The 19177-nt window shown below is 45.8% G+C and overlaps 1 protein-coding gene across 2 annotated transcripts in view; it reads left to right on the top strand.

Annotated features, from left to right (window-relative positions):
• The first annotated feature begins 562 nt into the window (after nt 1-562).
• Nucleotides 563-19177, top strand: part of BMF (Bcl2 modifying factor) — a 29990-nt gene continuing 11375 nt past the window's right edge. Inside the window, exons 1-4 of one of the 2 annotated variants that reach the window (XM_074235090.1) lie at nt 563-644; nt 2261-2448; nt 3125-3421; nt 5632-5792. In XM_074235090.1, the coding sequence (XP_074091191.1) occupies nt 3130-3421; nt 5632-5792 (453 nt within the window). In that variant the 5' untranslated portion in view covers nt 563-644; nt 2261-2448; nt 3125-3129. Of the gene's footprint in view, nt 660-2260; nt 2449-3124; nt 3422-5631; nt 5793-19177 lie in introns of both variants that reach the window. The other variant, XM_074235089.1, reaches the window with a different exon arrangement.

The raw sequence follows: 19177 nt of genomic DNA, 5'->3' as shown, positions 1-19177 counted from the left end.
CGGGTTTTTGGTCTTTGTCAAGGGTCCGGCCCGGGCCCCGGTGGGAGCGGGTCTGGGCAGCCGGAGCCGCGAGGACCGCGTCGCTTGTCAACAGGAAGCTGGGCTGCGATTGGCCAGGGCCGGGGATGCAAAGGCAGATGTCTCCTCCGATCACGAAGAACCCGCGGCCTCTGCGGAGCGCTAATCGGGACTGTCGGGCCCCGGAGAAGGCGCGGCGCGGCGGCGGAGGCCGGCCAGGCGGCTCTTCGCCTTTGTGGCGGTTCGGAATTGTTCCCTGGCCCCTCGCCGCGCACCTCTGGAAGCTCCACACACTCGCGACTGTCCCTGCCTGCGGCCCCGCCCCGGCCCCGGGGCCGCGCTCGCCATTGGTCGGGCCGCCGCCGCGGGGCGGGGCCTCGTCAGCTGTTTGCGGGATGCCAGAGAGCGGGGGTATTTTGGAAACAATACCGCGCGGGCGGCGGCGGAGAGCGGCCTCCCTGCGTGCGCGCCTGCCGCCGGCGCCCCGGGCCAGGTGAGCCCCGGGCCGCGGCCAGGTGAGCCTCGGGCCGCGGGAGCCCCGGGCCGCGGGAGCCCCGGGCCGCGGGAGCCTCGGGCCAGGTGAGCCCGGGCCAGGTGAGCCCCGGGCCGCGGGAGCCTCGGGCCAGGTGAGCCCGGGCCAGGTGAGCCCCGGGCCGCGGGAGCTGACCGGCAGGGCTGGGGGTGATGGAGCTGGTGGAGGGAGCGGGGGTTGAAGGGCAGCCCCGGGAGGGGAGGGGAGCCCCTCGGCACCCCGGGCTCCGCAGGAGCTTGGGGCACCCTCCGCCTCCAGGGGGTCCCGGGTCTGCAGGATCCCGGGGGCGCGGCGCCTTTGGCAAAGCAGGGACAGGGGCGAAGAGCTTGGGGTGCCCCCTCCCCGGGGGTCCGGCCGCCCCTGCCTCTCGGCTCCCCTTCCCTCCTTCCCCTCTCAGCCTGGGCGCGGAGCCGCAAGCGCTCAGCAGCGGCATCCTTGCCCTGGACTTCCCTCGGACTGTGGCCTCGGGCTGGAGGACACGTGTGGCCCCGGGCTGGAGGACACGTATGGCCCCGGCAGCGCCAGGGACTTGGGGTGCCCCAGCTGCAGTCTTGGCCCTCTGGGGCCAAGCCCCCTTCTGGAAGCCACTGTCACGGTCGGAAAGGGCTTGGATTTCACTTTGGGATAATGTCTTACTAAGAACAACTGAGCCCTCTGGGTCTGGGTCCCCCATCCTCAGCTCCCCTCCCATCCTTTCCCCCAAGGTTTTTCAGGGACCACTTGCCTCATCTTGCACCCCTCCCCCAGCCGGTGCGCTACAACTCTTCTTGACTAGCCTGTACTGGTAGAGGAGTCTGAAGCTGCATCATTGGGGAAATTCAGATCAGGTCGGGGTCTGCGCAATTCCTCCAGAGGATGGAAAGGGTCCCCAGGGGATTGCTGATCCAACCCACTCAGGCTACACCTCCCCCATCCACTCAGCCCAGGCTATTTAGAAATAGGGCTTTGCCTGAAGGGTAAAAAGATAAAGAAGTGAAAAAGAGTCTGTCTTTTAGCCTGTGATTGTGGGATCCAGCCACTTTAAAAGGAACCCTCTTTGGTTTACTCTGACTAGCTAAAGGCTGTCATTCTGTGCAACAGGTAACCACTACTACATAACTCTGGTAGAGTAGCCTCAGGCCATTTTAGTTAGAAAGTTTGCATCCTGGTCCATTGTAGTTTTGTCTGTGTGTGTGTGTGTGTGTGTGTGTGTGTGTGAATATCAGTCATCTATATATGTGCCCTTGGACCTTCATTAACAACTCAAGTATCTGGGAGAGGGGTGTTTGATGAAGATAGAAGTATTTGATATGAAGGCTCTCCAAATTTAGGTCTGATCTATTCAGATGCTTCAGAAAAACAGTTCAGTTTGGAGTGGGTTTGAAGGTAAGAGGTAAATGGGGAGACTGGAATCCTGAGTTCTATTTTCAATGCTATCTTTGACAAGCTTTTGTGCCACAGCATCTAGTTGAAGAAGTAGCATTGGAGTGTGTAGGTCACTTCTACTTTTGGGCACTAGCTAAAGGTAAGACACACTGTGACACTGGAGTCATTGATACACTGGACAAGTGTGTAGTACTGTTATAAACTGGGAGATGGGGAGTGGGTGGCCCCAGGACTTAGTCTTCTCTAAGTTGTCTGACAACTAAAGCAAGAGGTGCTTCTGAGTTACTAGGTAGTGGAAAGTGGAGTGATGCCAGAGAGATGAGGCTGAGTTTTACTTCCTTCTAGGAGACAGGATACACAACTCCCAGGTTCAGCTAGGGACAGGCATGGAAACCCTTTAAGCTCACCTTCCCAGTGGACTTTTGGAGAGCAGATAGCTCAGCTCAGCAACTCTACAGATTCAGAGCATCTTGTTGGGACTTGGGCTCTCCCAGGAATCGCACCACCACCAAACCAGCCTCCAGTGTCTATTGGTGAGTGTTGAGCAAGTGGGGGGCGGGGCCTGGGGGAAAGCTGGGCAGCTGGGCGGGACTTGAGCAGGTTCTGGAGCTGGAAGCTGGGCTGCAAGGTTATTGTTGGCTTTTGTTATAGTTGTTGTTGCTCAGCCAGGAGTTTAGCTCTGGCTGAGTGTGGTAGTGAGCTCCCTAGGGCAGGGATTTTGCTTCTTTCTCACTTGTAGAGAGCACTGTGTCTGGAACCTGCTTGCTTGGGTGACCTTGCACTCCTGGGGCAGGTGAATGACTTGAGTACCTCCCCCCCACCATTGCTTTCATTGTTTACCATTTCCTAAATAACCCATAGCAGCACCCAGACTCTGTAAGCAAGCCTCATAGCAGCCAAAATAGCCCTTGCCAAGAACACTCACAGTCTGAACTCCACAGACAAGCCTGTTCAGGAAAAGAAGCCAAGGGTAGAGGAGGCTGTGGGCAGCCTAGTAGAGGGGCCAGGTGTGTTGGATTTTGCCCAGGTAGTTTGGGGGGGATTTTTTGGTCTTCATTTGTAGGTCCCCTGGGTCAAGGCTTCAAGCCAGCAGTCCCTGACCTTATCTTTCACTGACTAGGGAGGAACATGGAGAACAGGGGCAGGAATCATCCAAGGGTGGGGGGAATGGGGAGCAGCACTCCAGACTTGTCTGCTTTTCTTTTACAGGAGAGATGGAGTCTTCTCATTATGTGGAAGAGCTGGAAGATGATGTGTTCCACCCGGAGGACTCCGAGCCTGGTGCTCAGCCAGGGGGCCTGACCTCGGCTGCTCTGTTTGCCCAGAGTCAGCCAGACTATATGTTGGACGGGCTGCAGCTTTTCCCTCTCACCCACTGCTGCGGCCCAGGGCTTCGGTCAGTTGGCCAGGAAGACAAGGCCACTCAGACCCTCAGTCCAGCATCCCCAAGCCAGGGTGTCATGCTGCCTTGTGGAGTGACTGAAGAACCCCACCGACTCTTTTATGGTGAGATCGAATGCCTCTCTCCTGCAGATTCCTTCTCTGAATTCAAATTCGGGGGGGGAATATCCCTCTAAAACAGGTATGGCAGGGAGCTTCAGGGATGGCGAGTCCTCTCTTCTCCCTATTCTGAGCCCTCGTTTCTTTACCCTTTAGAGGATCAGTAGCCAGTCTTATATAAAACTAGATTACCTTGCTCATCATTTACCATTCATTTATCCAGTCAACAAATAACTACTATGTGCAAAACACTCTGATTTAATGTTATGAGAATTTAGAACAGTTATTTTCTCTCTCTCTTTCTCTAGTCCAGGAATATCACTATTCTGGTACAAGAGGTGACTTTGAAGTTCTTTTCTAGCACTCACATCCTCTTTTTTCTGTATTCTAAAGTCCCTTTTGACTCTGATTGCTTGTTACTCTGCTCAGTGGGTATAGAAGGTTTTTTTTTTTTCCCCTTTAAAGAATGGAGGCAAGCCAGTCTTAGATCTCATCATATCTCTACGCTCTCTTCACACCCAGGAGGGGCCCCTGGGGGTGGAGAAGGACTGGCCAAGCCTTCCTGGTTTGGTGTTGGTATTCTGTCCAGGAGGTGAGCTAGAGGAAAGCCCTTGCCTAGTTATCAATGATCCGTGGTGGTAAGGAAAGGGTGGTGATGGGGAAGACATAAAAGTGCTTACCCACTCCCTCTGGGGTTATTACTTGGTCTGTTGCTACATTGCAGTTCCCTCTGGAAGAGAATGTTCCTAAGGGCCAAGCTTGGCTCCCAGCTTTTATTGAAGACTACTTGTGGTTGGAAGGAGAGTGGGAGAAAGTTGCCAAGCCCTGGATGGGTTTGGCTTCATGCCAAGAGAGGGGTTGGTCCTCAGGAACAGGGTGGCTTAAATCTGAGCAGATCTCATTCCCGTTACCTAAATTTAAGGGCTAGGAGGGGCAGGCATGAGGAGTGAGGTTGGGCATAAAGCCCATTTTTTAGTTTAAAGGGCGAAGAAGGAAACCAGGTTCTGAAGTTATCTATTATGTATAGGATGAGGCACAGGATCCAAGGTGACTGCATTTCTTTCTAGAAGGAACTGCCTTACAGTGATAAGGAAAAGTACGGAGTTGGCCTGAACAATTAGAAAATGAGGGACTGGAGTGGAGAGTGTCTGATTTGAGGGATGCCCACAGACCCTGCATTCAGAGAGCATCCCAGAAGTCCCAGCAGAAGGACTTTATTATTATTTTTTCCTATGACCTGAGGCACTCTTTTCTTGGTCTTGGAGATATTGCTTGAAGTGTGCTATGCATCATCCTCTGCAGCTCCACCTTTTGGCCCTTTCCTCAGTCCTTTAGTCTAAAATATACAGCCTTAAAAATAACATTCATATTTGTAACCATTCTGCTCTTTTGAATGGACTTTTCTGACCTTCTGGCCTAATTTTATACCCCCTGCCTTCATTTTCTCTGTGTTCTGTCCAGATTGGACTGTTTGTGTCTTTTTCTGCCTCAGGGTCTGCTCACAGTGCTTTGTCTACTTGCAATGCCCTCCTTTATTATTCTTCTCCATCATTGAGGCTTAGCTCAGATATCACCTGTAGAGGAAATTTTTTCCTGTTCTTTGTCCTTCCCACTTCCCACTTCCCAATCAGGTGTGATCATTAATCATTTTTCTCCAACTCTTAAAGTAACGTTTTTATCTTTCTTATACTCCTGTCATGTTCTAGTCTGTACCTTAGTTATGTATGGATATCAGGTCAAGCAGAGTTTTATTTCCCTTATTTCTTCCCCTGCAATATAACATAGTGCTTAGTAAGCACTTTTTATTTTGTTTTGTTTTGTTTGTGAAAGAAATGAAATCTTTTCTCCTTGCATACATTTTTAATCAACGTGGGCAAATAGATGAGAGATCATGTCTAGTATGAAGTCATGCCAAAGTGGAAATTTGTTCTGTTTTTTTTTTTTTATCAAATCTCCAGCATGTGCAGTGGAGAGAACACTGGCTCTGGTGCTTACTCCTACTCTGACCTTGGGCAAATCATTTAACTTTTTTGAGCCTCAGTTTCCCCATCTGTAAAATGAGAGGGTTGGACAAGATAACCAATGAGATCCTTCCAGATTTGTCCTTGGAACTGATGCCTACTATTTCCCAAGGCATTTGCTCCCAGGAAGGACTGGCTATTGTGTGAAATGCTGGCTCAAATGAATTTTCTTTCTCTCTCTTACCACCTTTGCAGGCAATGCTGGATATCGACTTCCCCTCCCTGTCAATTTTTCTTCGAGCCTGAGGTTTGGAGAGGAACCCCGTGAAGAGCAGTGGGAGCATCGAGCTGAGGTGCAGATTGCCCGAAAGCTTCAACGTATAGCGGACCAGTTCCATAGGCTCCACATGCAACGGGTAGGTATCAGGTGAGATAGATGCTGAGCTCAATAGGTAACTGTGCTGCCTTTCTCTCATTTGAAATTGAAGACTTGGGGCATCCTTCAATCAGAGTCTTGGGCTCTTCTTTGACTTGAGATTTCCATATTTCTGAAGAATAGTTGGGCCCAGCTAGGGGATGGGGAGAAGCACCTTGAACCCTAGAGATGAGAGGAAGAATTTTACCTTGATGGGGAGACAGGAGCTATTGAAAGGGGTTACAGTAAGATGGGAATTACAAAAGGGCTTGGCAGCAGCTTGGCCACAGTCTCCACCTGCCTGGTTGCCCCTGTGGATTGGAGCCGATGCACATTTCCCACCGCCTGCTCCTGCCTCCACTGCGGCAGAGGGAAGGTTAACCCAGGCAGTGGGGCTCCAGCATGGGAGGGGGAAGCTGTGGAACCGGTTGTAATTTGACACTTTCCAGCTGGGGAGGCCGCCTGATCTGATGTCTCTGTCTGGAAACCAGGGCCAGGGACTCAGGAGAAAATAGTGCCTCTGAGAATCCCTCCTGGCCTGGGGCTTGAGGTGCCCGGTGGCAGCCAGGCAGCCCGGCCCTGGCACCGCCACAGTGGAGCATCGCGTGTCAGCTAAGCATGTGGCGGAGTTAGTCAACAAAGGCGGCGGCGGCCGGCTGGCTCGTGCAGGAGGAGCTGTGCAGGGCCATGGGTTGCCCCCCCCCCCCACGCCAGGCCTTTTGGAGCCGCTCTGCCCAGCTGGAACACTTAACCCTTCCTCCCCTGGCAAACATTTTGGAATGTTGCCCAGGCAGGGAGAGGTATCTCAGGCTGATTCCATATTAGAGGATGTAATGCTGAGGAGGAACTCAGGTCCCTTGGAAATTGAATTAACCAATTTTTGAGGTGTACAATCCTAGCTGGGCTAAGTTAAATCTGTAGTGACTGTGTTTTTTCACCCAGCCCAAGTTGTTAAAGATAATTTTCTTTGGGACACAAGATTAAACAAGTGATTTCTGAGGTCTCCAAGGGAATGACTGACTAGGTGTAGACTCAGTCACCAATCCTACCCCACCTCGAGGGCAGAACTGAACAGTTTCTGGACCTGGGAATAACTTTATTGTGTCTACTTGGCACTGAAGATTTAGATCTATTTAGAATTGGGGACTGGAGGAGAAAAAGGGGAAAAAATGGGGTTGCCAGTGGGAGCCCAGGAATCTTTTCTGGTTCTGCTGGGGGGGAGGTGAATTGTGCAAGGACAGAAACAGTGCTACAGAATAATCTCTGAGGAATGCAAAAGGGTTACATCAACAAAGGTGGCTTGGGAATCATGACTCTGACCCTGACCCAGAGTCTCCATCCCCTTGTTTCTACCCCAGGGATCCCAAGTTGCTCTATCCCTTGGCCCCAAGAGCTTCCCTTTTTGGCTCACACCCTGGGCCCTTGACCCAGTTCCAATTTGGCCTAATTCTCTCCTGGCCTCCCTTTCCATCTTTACCCCTGTCCCTTAATCTACTGTCTCCATTACTGGATCTTACACAGTGGTTTGGTGCAGGGAGGAGCTGTTCAAAACCATTCCTACTCTGTAGTCACATTTTTAGAACTGGAGGGAGCTAGAGACAGGAGAAGTTTGGGGCCAGGCACTGGCTCCCTTCCTCTGGCTGAAAAGGATTCTCTTGTAGTCTGCGTATCCAACAACTTCCTTGATCTCCTGTGGTGGGAGCTGTCTGGTCAGTTATTTCTCCAGGGCATTCCTATAAAGCTAGTCTGATGTGGAATCTGAACGTGAGGTGAAGGCTTCCACCCCTTTCCAGGGCCTGGCTTGCTCTCTCTCCTGGCTCTACTTTTGCACTGGTGCTACATTAACACATTTTCACCTAGGGAGATTTCCTCCTGCAAACACTCCTAAGAAAAGGTAGTAGGGAATCCTCTCTTCTCATGGCTTAACTGCAATAAAGTTCTTCCAACCCCAATCTTAATCTTCCAGGTCTAACAACTAAACAGGAAAAGGTGACCCAGGAGTTCTGAATGGCCCCTTTAAGAGCACAGTCAACTTCCCAGCCCTACTTCGGCTCTGAGCCAGAGGCCCTCACTATTCAATCTCAGTCTGGGTTGCTGACCTCCCAGGGCCCTGGCTATCTGCACTGGGGGGAGGGGAACTAGAGTACAACCTTCCAAGGAAGCAAATGCCAAGTGTTCAAGGGATGGACTCTGACTGATCCTCCTCCTCCCCTGCCAGTGGCTTTGGAATGATTTTAAAATCTGTCTTTCCAACCTGTTTTCTTTGCTCCAACATTATATAAAAGCCAGATCTTGTTATTTCTTTTCTCTTTGAAAATTTCCCTTAGCATTTCCTTCCTTCCTTTCTTCCTTCCTTCTTTCTCTTTCTTCCTTTCTTTTTCTTGCTTGTTTTCTCTCCTTCCTTCCTTCCTTCCAGTTCTTACTCTAAGGATCCCCCTCCTGCCACCAGAGGGTCTAATAACCATAAGCAAAATGACCACAGATATTCTCTCTTTGGGGCCTTTTAGAAATTGACTTTAGAAAGTATGTCACTTTTTGCATTGGTCTCTTACATTGCTGATTGGCATCTCATATGTACAAAGGCACATGCTTTTATTCCTTTTGACTCATTCTCTTTTTTTAATTGATTGAAATTTTATTTTCTTTTTCCAATTACATGATATGGTAGTTTAACATTCATCCATTTGCAAATTTATGAGTCATACATTTTTCTACCACCCTCCCTTCCCTGCCCCTCTCCCCATAGCAGCTAATAGTCTAGTAAAAGTTGTACATTTGTGTTTTAACATATTTACATATTCATCATTTTGTGTGAGAGGAATTAGAAGGAAGGGGAAAAGAGAAAACCGTGAGACAGGAAGGAAAAAAATAAGAGAAGTTTTTAAAAAGTGAATATGGTATGCATTTTAATTCTGTAGTTTTTTCCTCTGGATGTGAATGTCATTGGCCATGGTAGGTTTCCCAGAGTTGTCCTTGATCTCTGAACTGCTGAGAGGAGTTACATCCGTCATAGTTGATCATTTCATAGTGTTGTTAATGTCTTGGTTCTGCTCCCTTCTCTCAGCATCAGTTCATGTAATTCTTTCCATTCTTCTCTAAAGTCTGGCTATTCATGATATCTTATGGAACAATAGTACTCCATAACCTTCATCTACAATAACTTGATCAGCCATTCCCCAATTGATGGGCATCCCCTCAATTTCCTATTCTTTGCCATTCTGGCTTATTCTTGCATTTACTCTTTCCTCTTTGCAGGCTAGGGAAGTTGAAGCCCACAATGGGGAAGGGATATGGGACTAGGATCTCTGGCTTCTGCTCATTCCCTTGTACTTTTTCTCTTCCTGCTTGATTTTATTCCATTTGTCCATAGCCAAGAGGTAATCTGTGGCTTTGGTCAAGGTTTTCTCCCCTGAGGATTGAGCTCAGGCTCTGGGAGATCATGGGATCATAGATCTAAAGTTGAAAAGGATCTCTGAGGCCTTCTAATGACACAAAGTCACACAAGTAGTAAGGGTCAGAACTGGTAACTGACTCTCTGACTCAGGGCCAGTCTTTTCCTTTCCAGGTTTTCTTTTTAAGGAGGCTTCTGGATAGTGGAAAGAGTTCTGAATTTAGTATCAGTTGATCTTGGGTTTGATGGCTTGCTCTTTTCTTGTTCTCTATGAAGCCTTGGGCAGATGACTTAACCTCTAGAGGCTATAGTTTCCTCCTTGTTATTAGATGAATCCTAAAGAAGGTTCCTTCTCACTCTAAATGTCTCATTTTTGGCCTCTGGTGGGATAGTTCAGGGTTGAATGATGCAATCAGAGCCAAGGGGGAGAGGGGTCCCAGCTGTGTTGTGGGGTCCCTCAGAAGGATGAAGGAAGATCTAACTACCTTCCTCTCCTCCTACCTCCTCAGATCTCAAGACACTTGCATTCTGCTAGCATGGTTAACACATTAGACTGGATATCAATCTTATATTTCTAATTTCCTTGTCTTCCCTCAGATATTGTTTTTGTAAATTCAGGGAAACCTTTCTACTATGGGGAGCTATAGGTTGAGATCAGAAGGCTTGATGAAGCTAGGGATGGATTAGTAGTACTGAAAAATGGGACTGCATGGAGGGGGAGCTCTCAAAGTGTCACCAAATGGAACCCTGGTTGGAAACTGAAACAGAATGTAAACTCCTTAAATGCAGAGACCACTTGATTTTTTTTCTTTATCTCCCCAGTGTCAAGTACACTCCTGGCTTATAATAGGCACTTAATAAATGCTTCTCAGGAGATTGAATGTGCCAGCCAAAATCTCTCCCATAGCTTTTCACTTGAAGATTTGGCTTATTTCCCAAACTGCATTGCCCTCCGGGGACTGGTATAGTTGTGCTGGTGGTCATTTAGGGATGGACACTGAGGTTAGTGACAGAAAATGACTTGGAGGTAGAAAATCAAAGTGAGAAATGTTCCAGCTAATGGCTTTTTGAGTTTCCAAGGCAGTTGGAGGCAGAATGTAGTATTACCTCTTCCTACCTACTTATAAACCCCATTTGTCCTATTAACTCTGTAGTTTAAGCCCAGAAGTGTAGGCTTTGGCTCATTGATGTTTCCCTGAATTGATGAAGTTTGCAGTGCATTTCCTGAGGTCCAGTGAGGGATCCCTGGGTTTGGCTACTTAAGATTGACCTTGATATTCTGTGAATTCATATACTCTTTCTTCCCTTGAAGAGAAGGGTGGAAACATGTCCCAGCTACTTCAACGGACATCTTGCTAGAACTTCCACAGAGAGGAATCCTTGCTTCTCACCACTTGCTCTGCTCTACCTTTGCTCCATCACAGTATGGCACAAAGGAAGATATGTGTGGTTCATCCATCATACAGGGTTGATGGTGAGTGGGTCTCATAGTCCACCTGTAGGATAGGCCGGTGGTCTCATTAATCCTTGGGATTTCCCAGAGACCTCATGAAGCTAAGACACCCTTGGCTTTAAGACACCCTTGGCTTCAAGATACCCACTAAGCAAACCTATAAGGGAATAGGAATTAGAACTAAACTGTTCTTTGGTTTGCCCTGGGGTATGAATTCCATCCTGACCAATCTGACTTTGAAATCCTAAGTATAATAATTTTTAGGTCCTTAGTTTGTAGCATAGACCTAGCCTGTAGTTTATATAAGAGGTTAGGTACTTTGGGTGAGAAATATTGCAGGTGACCAGTCCATGACCTCAGATGATTGATTGTGAAGGTGAGGTGGCAGACTATGGGTGTGGAATGAGGCACACATTTTCAGACAAGACCCATCATTTGATTTGTTTGCTTGATTATATTATTTATTCCAAGAAAAGATTTTAATGCTAATGAGGTGGTAGTGAGTGATGAAGGAGGGAAACAGAGAATGATGAATATAAAAAAGAAAAAGAGCATCAATGAAACATTTTTTTAAAAGAGAGAAAGCTGGCCTAAACTGTTGGCTTATGTGGTATATTAGTGTTTATTAGTATTATCAGTGACTTTTCTGTCTAATCCCTGGCTCATCAGCTTCCTGACCTTTTAAAAGCCTCCCATTGTTGGAGGGTGGTTTTTCTAAACCAAGACTGTGGTTTGCATTGTAGCTTAGCTTCTAAGATGGGGTGATTGGGCTGGGGGACTGATGAGGAGGAGTCCCTAGGGAGTCAACCTCTGCCATTGGAGTGGAAAGCCTGCCTCTGTGCCCTTCAGAGGGTGTGTGTGTGTGTGTGTGTGTGTGTGTGTGTGTATATATGTGTGTGTGTGTGTGATTATGTGTGTGTGTGTCTTTGTGTGTATGTGTGTGTCTGTAAGTGTCTGTGGGTCGATGTGTATGTGTATGTGTGTCTGTGTGAGTGTTGTATGAGAGAGATTTTGTGTGTGTGTGTGTGTCTGTGTGTATGTCTGTGTCTGTAAGTGTCTGTGGGTTGATGTGTGTCTGTGTGAGTGTTATATGAGAGAGATTGTGTGTGTCTTTGTGTGTATGTCTGTAAGTGTCTGTGGGTTGATGTGTATGTGTGTGACTTGTCTGAGTGTGAGTGTTGTGTGAGAAATTATGTATGTGTGTCTGTGGGTCGATGTGTGTGTAAGTATGTGTCAGTGTTGTGTGGGAGAGATTGTGTTGTGTCTTTGTGTGTATGTCTATGTCTGTAAGTGTGTCTGTGAGTCAATGTGTGTCTGTGTGTAAGTATGTATGTCTGTGTGTGAGAGAGATTGTGTGTGTTTCTGTCTGTGTCTGTGGGTCAATGTGTATGTGAGTTCTGGGCAGGAATGGGGAGGGGGTAGGGCGGGTGGATAGAGGGGTATCTGCCGAGCGCAGTGCGTGAGAGCCCGCTCTTCTGGCCTGTGTTTGCTCTGTGGCTGGCTCTGTTTATATCTCCAGCTATATTTAGCCTCTGAGTCATCTGTGTGGCTGACAGGGGCCGAGTTCCCCACAGGCGGTGCACCTGACAGCTCCTCCTCCAGTGTTCCAGGGGAAGGGGCCACTGAGGGAGGCGCAGGCATGAGAGAGACAGACAGACAGAGACAGGGAGTGAGAGTGAGAGCGAGATGTGAGAGACAGAGAGAGAGAGATGGGAAAGAGAGAGAGAGAGAAACAGGGAGAGAGAGGGAGAGATGTGAGAGAAGGGGAGAGAGAGAGAGAGAGAGAGAGAGAGAGGGGAAAAGAGATGTGAGAGAGTGAGAAATAGAGAAAAAGAGATGAGAAAGGAAGTGAGAGACACAGATGTGAGAGAGAATATGAGTGTATGAGTATGCATGTATGTATGTAAGTGTGTGTGCATATATGTGTTTTTTGGGGGGGTAGATTATCTGGGTGTGCTCAAACAGAAGTAAGAGTTTCACTTGGATCTTTGAATTACTGGTGGCAAAAAAAAAAAGAAAGAAAAAAGCAGCCCCCTTGTTCTTCAGAGCATGACAGGACAAAGTGTAAGAAGTTAGAGAAACTAGAGACCCCTCCCCTGCTCAGGTTTCCAGGATCCAGGAAGGATCACCCAGTAGATCAGGAACTAGCTAGCCGAAATGGTTTGGATCCAAATAGTGCCCTCCCCCAGGGAATTTGAGGACCCAGGCTCAATTCCCCCTCCAGGCAGTTACTGGGCATGTCACTGAATTCCTCAGTTTCCCTATTGTAAAATGAAGGAGTTGGGTTAGACGCCCTCCAGGTCTCATTCCAACCCTGAATCTCTGATCCTAAAGGAATCATATGCTGTAATTCTCTCCCAGGCTCCAAGAATCTTCAATTCTTCATTGTAGACCAAAAGGAGGTGAGGTACTGAAGGCTTTTCAGAGAAACTGGGCATGGGACTGCCCAGCTAGACCCAATCTCTCCATTCCCTGGGCCAGCCGGGTTATATGGCAACAAGGAGGACCTCTGGTTTTTTTTTTTGGGGGGGGGTGCATAGGAATCGCTCCAGGCCTTTTCACCTCTCTCCTGGCCTCTTTAGCCCTCCCTTCCTCACAGCACCTCCACCCCCACCCCAGCTACTAAAGTCAGCCTTCTGGGTTGGGTAAGAAGGGAAGCACGCTGCTGCTGGGCATGAGAACGAGGTGTCCCAAGGCTGCCCTCTCCTCCCTGGGAGGTGATTGGTGTTGCCATAGTGGCGAGTGGCTTCCATTTCCTGTAGGCATAGCCCTCGAAGGACACAGCTCTTGGCTAGGTGGTTTTTTTTCTCTTTTATTTCTGTTTTTGTATTGTTTTTTTCCCCCCTAGAGTGGAAGAACCAAAATGTTAAAGTTTTAAGAAGTGTCCTTTCAATCTGTCTTCCCCAGCTGGCTAGTTTCCTGCCCAGGGATCTCTCTGTGGGTTCTGTCTCCCTTAGAACAGTGTATAGAATTCACCCCCCCCCACCAACCTCAGTGCCAGGGTAGAGAGGGGAGCCGAATGGGAATAGCTCTAAAGTCTGACCATCCAGAGGAAAAGGGGGTATTTCTCTGCTGGGCCTGAGGCCCCTTTCAGTAGGATCATAGAGAGCTGAAAGGACTCTTGGGAGGAAATCTAGTCTAACCCTGTTGTTTTAGAGTTGAGGAAACTGAGGACCAAGGATAATAAATAGTCCCACAGGTAGTTAGCATTGGGCTAAATTTGAACTCTAGTCCTTCAGAACCAGGGCCCTTTTCCATATGAAGGGAATTTCTATGCCAAAATGAAGATAACTACACTCTTGCCTTGGGCTCCATTTCATCCCTTACTAGTCTACATTGCAACTAGGTAGAAAGGGAAGATGCAAGGAAACCATCATTTATTAAGTGCCTACTATGCAGCTAGATGATATATTAGATAGACCACTAGGCCTGGAATCACAAAGATCTAAATTCAAATCCAATTCACACTTCCTAGCTGTGTGACCCTGGTCAAGTCACTTTATCCCATTTGCCTCAGTTTCCTCATCCATAAAATGAGCTGGAGAAGGACATGGCAAACCACTCCAGTGTCTTTACCAAGAAAACCTCAAAGGGGATCACAAAGAGCAAGATATGACTGAAAACGACTGACCAACAACAAAAGTTCACAAGCATTTATTAAGTGCCTACTGTATGCCAAATAGTACTGGGTACTAGCAGTACTTAAGAGCCTTAAATGAAATAGTCCCTGACCATTTAGGAACTCACATTCAGTTTTGTACCGGCAGAATGGAGTCACAGATTTAGAGGTGACCTTTGAGTTTATAAATAAGGAGACCCTGAGACCCAGAAAGGTGAGTAACTTTCCCAAAGTCACTCATGTCAAAGGCAGCAGATCTAGGGTTTTCTTTGGAAAATTTGGTCTTTTAAATTGGATTTTTCTCTGATATCTCTCTCACACTGCTATGGCTACAAGAGGTATAGACCATTTCCTGAAACATTCACCAGAATTTTCGGAAATGAAATATTTTCTACTTATTTGTATTAGAACTTCAGGCATATTTTATCTCTTTCTGATTTTTATCTTTATTGAACCATAACTCCTTCACAAATTACTATACTCTTGTTTCCAGTCTCTTGATCAAGCAGTTATTGATCAGGAAATGAATTCCCTTAGATGTTATTTCTGTGATTAATTCTTTGGTAAAGTTGGGAAAATCTGCTCATTATTTAGTAAGGAGAGCACTATGTTGAGGAGACAAAATTTAAAATATCAATACAACTAGTTAACTGTTGTGACCCTGGACAAGACCTTCAACCTCCTTGAACCTCTCTAAGTGAAGTAGCACCCATCCTTCCAACCTCACAGGACCATTGTGATGACTGAATAAAACATTTGGAAACAGCTTATAAAACAAACGCTTTATAAATAGCTGATATTTATGAAATAGAGTGTAGCATCTCAGATTTGGAAGAGACCTCAGAGGCTGTCTAGTCCAACCTATTATACCCGAACAATGATCTCTTTTGCAAACTACTTGGTAAGTGGTCATCTGGCCTTGTTTGATGTTCTTCTCTGAAAAGAGGGAGAGGTAGCCAATTACTTCCCTAAGTAGCTTATTCCACTTTTGGATGATTTTTATCATTAGGAAAATTTTCTTTATATCAAGCCTGAATTTGACTATTTGTGACTTCCTTGGAGTGTTCTTGGTCCTGCCATCTGGGACCAATCAGGATGTCTTCCAGATGACAGCCATTCAAATCCTTGAAGACAGCTGTCATGCCGCACCCTTCCCTAATCTGTATTACATACCTATTCCCCGCTCCCCCCCAAGTCTTCATTTTTCCAGGCTAATCATTCTCAGTTCCTTCAACTTATCCTGCGAAAATATATTAATATTATGTACACATGTATACATTTATATATATTTATACTTTATATAATTATATACACAAACACATACTTTTATATGATCTTGACTCCCTTAACCTAAACTCTGTGTGCTCTCGGCTTTTCAATGGCCTTCCTAAAGACCATGCACAGATATGACCACAACACTCCAGATTTCGTCCAGTGTGGCATTTAAAAAGTTTGAGAGATGTAATTTCTGGTAGTCATTTTATTAATAATTTTAGCATTTTAATAAAAGTTCAGTGACAATTCTCAAATGCCAAAGATAATCACAGTAGCTTACACATTTTATATACCCTAAGTAGTGTTCCTGAGGTGGCAATCAACTCTTATTGATTAACAATTAATGAGAGAATATTACAATGAGGGCCTAGGTGACTTCATGTCACTCTACTAGAGACTCCCTATATCCAGGCCACTGGAGCTTTAGAAGATTGAGACAAAAGAATCTATCTCCATCCAAGCTTGATTGAGTAGGATTTGCCTTAGATTAGAGATTCCTTAAAAGGTTGGATAGAGGAGAAAGTTAGCTTAATCTTTAGAGACTAAGTTTTTGAAATGCGGACAGTAGAAAAAGAGAAGAACTCTGGATTTTCCCAAATCATGGGTTAATTATCATTTTTCTCACCAACTAGGACAAAGTATGGTAGGACTTTTCCCTGAGATTGCTATCCCTCTGACTGAAGATTAAGGTCCACTTAATTTTCTAGACTATCATTTCATACTGTTGATGCATATTGAATGGTTAAGAGTCCTGAGAAGGTTGGAGAGGTGAGGGCATTGAAGTCAATGGTGGGGGGGACAGGAGGAAGCTCTCCACCTGTGAAATTCCCTCTTCTCCTAGGGAATAATAATATCTGATGTTGCTATCATGTTGTAAAGTAGGAGTACAGAACTTCCCACAGGCCAACTGGCCTTACCAAGACAGCTAAAGGTGGGACTCAAAATTCATAACTCTTTTAATTTTTTAGGGGTGAATTAACGTAATATTTGATCAAATACAGTCTACAAGTGATGTTATAAATATCCAAATGACCTTTGGCAGAAAAAAGGTTCCCCGCCCCTGCTCTGAAGTTTACAATATGCTTTATATATCTTTCCCCTCACTTTGTTTTGGATTTATATTTTCATTTGGGAAGGGGACTCCTTTGTGGAAGTTCCTTCTAATAATGCAGATCTGCAACTGGCCTTAGAGGGTTAATAGCATTTGAGAGGCAGCATCATGTGGAGGGAAGGTAGAAAGCAGGACTTAGAGTTTGGTTGAAAGGAGTTAAAAATCCTTTGGCACATACTGACTGAAAGACCTTAGGCAAGTTACTTAGTGTTATAGGCAGCTGTTATTTACCTTACCTCATTTATTTTGTAATTTTGTAATTTCATAGGTTGAATTTTCTTATAGTGAGCCACACCTGTATTTCTTTTTTTTTGTTTTTCTTTGAACTAAAAATGAGTGCAGTTGGGCCATAAATGATAAAATATATACAAATTGGTAGAGAGTGGAAAAACAGAGATCCTATATATCAAGGGCAGGGTTTAGTCTCCATTCACAGAAGCCTTGTAGGTCAGGGTAAAATTTTAATGGTATAATTCAATCTTGTTAGATAAAATAAACCACCAGTTTTGATTTTTTTGGTTGGATTACCCCATAAGCAATGAATATATTGTATTAAAATGAAATAATTCTTTTATTACTGACCTGACATGGTTTTTGGCCTTGGACAAGGGTTACTCCTAATTTCTTTGTATTCCATTCCATAAGTAATTGATTACTGGGTGCCTAAATTTGTGTGCTTATGTATTCTGGATCCTGAAGAGAGAGTAATGAGGAGGCAACATGTGGTTTACTGGGAAGATCCACTCAATCAGAAGACTTGAGTTTGAGTCCCCAGCTCTATTAAGTATTTTATTTTTGTAACAAGAAAGTTATTTAACCTCTCTGAGTATTGATTTCCTTATCTGTCAAAGGTAATAATGTTTGCACAATTGTTTTTAGGATTGTATGTGAGTATAAGCACTTTGTAACCATTCTACCCATTGCTATCTTTATGGTTTTGGGTGGGCCTCAGTTTTCTCATCTGTAAGATGGGGGGGGATTGGAGGAGAAGATCTCTCAAGTCTCAAATCTAAATCTCTGATCCTAATCGTCCTACATTATATAAATGTAAGCTGTGATACATATGTTCATCTCCCTTGGTCAGGACTTCTTAAATAGACCTCTTTGCCAGTCTGATCTAGCCTATGGCCCCTTCTCAGGATAATTTTTTTGAAGGAAATGCTAATTTTTGGTTAGGGGTTAATGAAAATAAAGATATAATTTTCTTTTTTCTTATCCATCTTCATGGTCCCTCTGAAATCTACCCATGAACTATGTGGATCCCAGAACCTCAACTCTTAAATGATGCCGACAAGCTTTTGGGCCAGAAGTAATGGTAAATTAGTCACTGTTCTAGAATGCCCATTAGGTAATGGTAATGGTTTCTTGGATACAGTAACTACTATGTTTCGTAATAGTTCTGTTCTCATTGTTATCTGCCATCTGGGGGCCCCTTCAAATCTGTCCAGAATTTGGAGATTACTTGGTCTAAAAGAACTATGTACAAACTATATACAGGATAAATTTGGGATAGTTTCATAGGGAGGGCAGCAATAGCATGAGTTTATACTGTGGGATCCATTCCAGCCTGGCATCCTCAAGAATGCCCCTACCCTCTAATCTGGAATTCTGAAGAAGCTTTTTGGGCATTAGTTCCTTTTCCAGGCCAAGATCCATCTAACGAATCTGGATCTGTAGCAGGTTGCACATCTTGATAGCTGGATGCCAAGTATAGACTCTCCCAGTGCCCCCTGCCCCTGAAGGAATCTTGAACAATAAATCTGCTCCGGTGTTTTGGTGTTGTCGAGCTCCTTGTGTTCTTTTCAGAAAAAAATTGGTTTCCTTCCTTCTTCCCGTGTTTCTCACACTGCCTTCCCTCCAAACAGTCTTTCCTCACTAGGCAAACCTCTTTGTTTCAAACATAAAAAAAAAGTTGTTTCTTGTAATCAGGATCTTCTTTGATTTTTCTCAACTCCAAGTGGCTTGTTTTCCTTTTAGGAAGGGCCTTTTGGGGGGCTACTTACTGACAAGGGAAGATGAAGTGGATATGTGTGTGTGTGTCTGGCTTTGCCCTATGGGCTCATGTGTGTATACTTCTCAATTTCTATTTCATGTTGGTCACATAGTGCTGCTGATGCCATGGGGTTCAAACTGTTCCTGAATGATTTAGTCTGGTCTCCAGGCTCCTTTCATCCCCCCCCCCCCCCAAGGATGGTGAGGCTAGGAAGATGGAACTCTGAGTCAGAATCTTAAGAAGACACATGAATAACAAATATAGACTGTTAGATATACATTTGTTTTGCATGTGAGGAAATAAATGGGCACTTAGGTATAGTGATGTACCTATCATCACATGAGTAGTCTGTGGCTGGACCAGGAAGAGGGCCATTGGATTTAGAACTGGAAGGAATATTAGAAGTCCTTCTCCTTTTACCAGCAAGGCATTCATTCTCTCAACTCACACTCCAGTATTCTTCCCACCATACCAAATTCCTTCCTTTGGTTGTAAAATTAAGGCTCTAGTCTCAATTAATTCCCAACAAACTTTAAGGAGATCC

The sequence above is a fragment of the Macrotis lagotis genome, chromosome 4 (assembly GCF_037893015.1).
Source record: "Macrotis lagotis isolate mMagLag1 chromosome 4, bilby.v1.9.chrom.fasta, whole genome shotgun sequence".
Lineage (NCBI taxonomy): Eukaryota > Metazoa > Chordata > Mammalia > Peramelemorphia > Peramelidae > Macrotis > Macrotis lagotis.
Note: the sequence above shows the minus strand (reverse complement) of the source record. Positions and strands in the feature narration are given on the sequence as shown.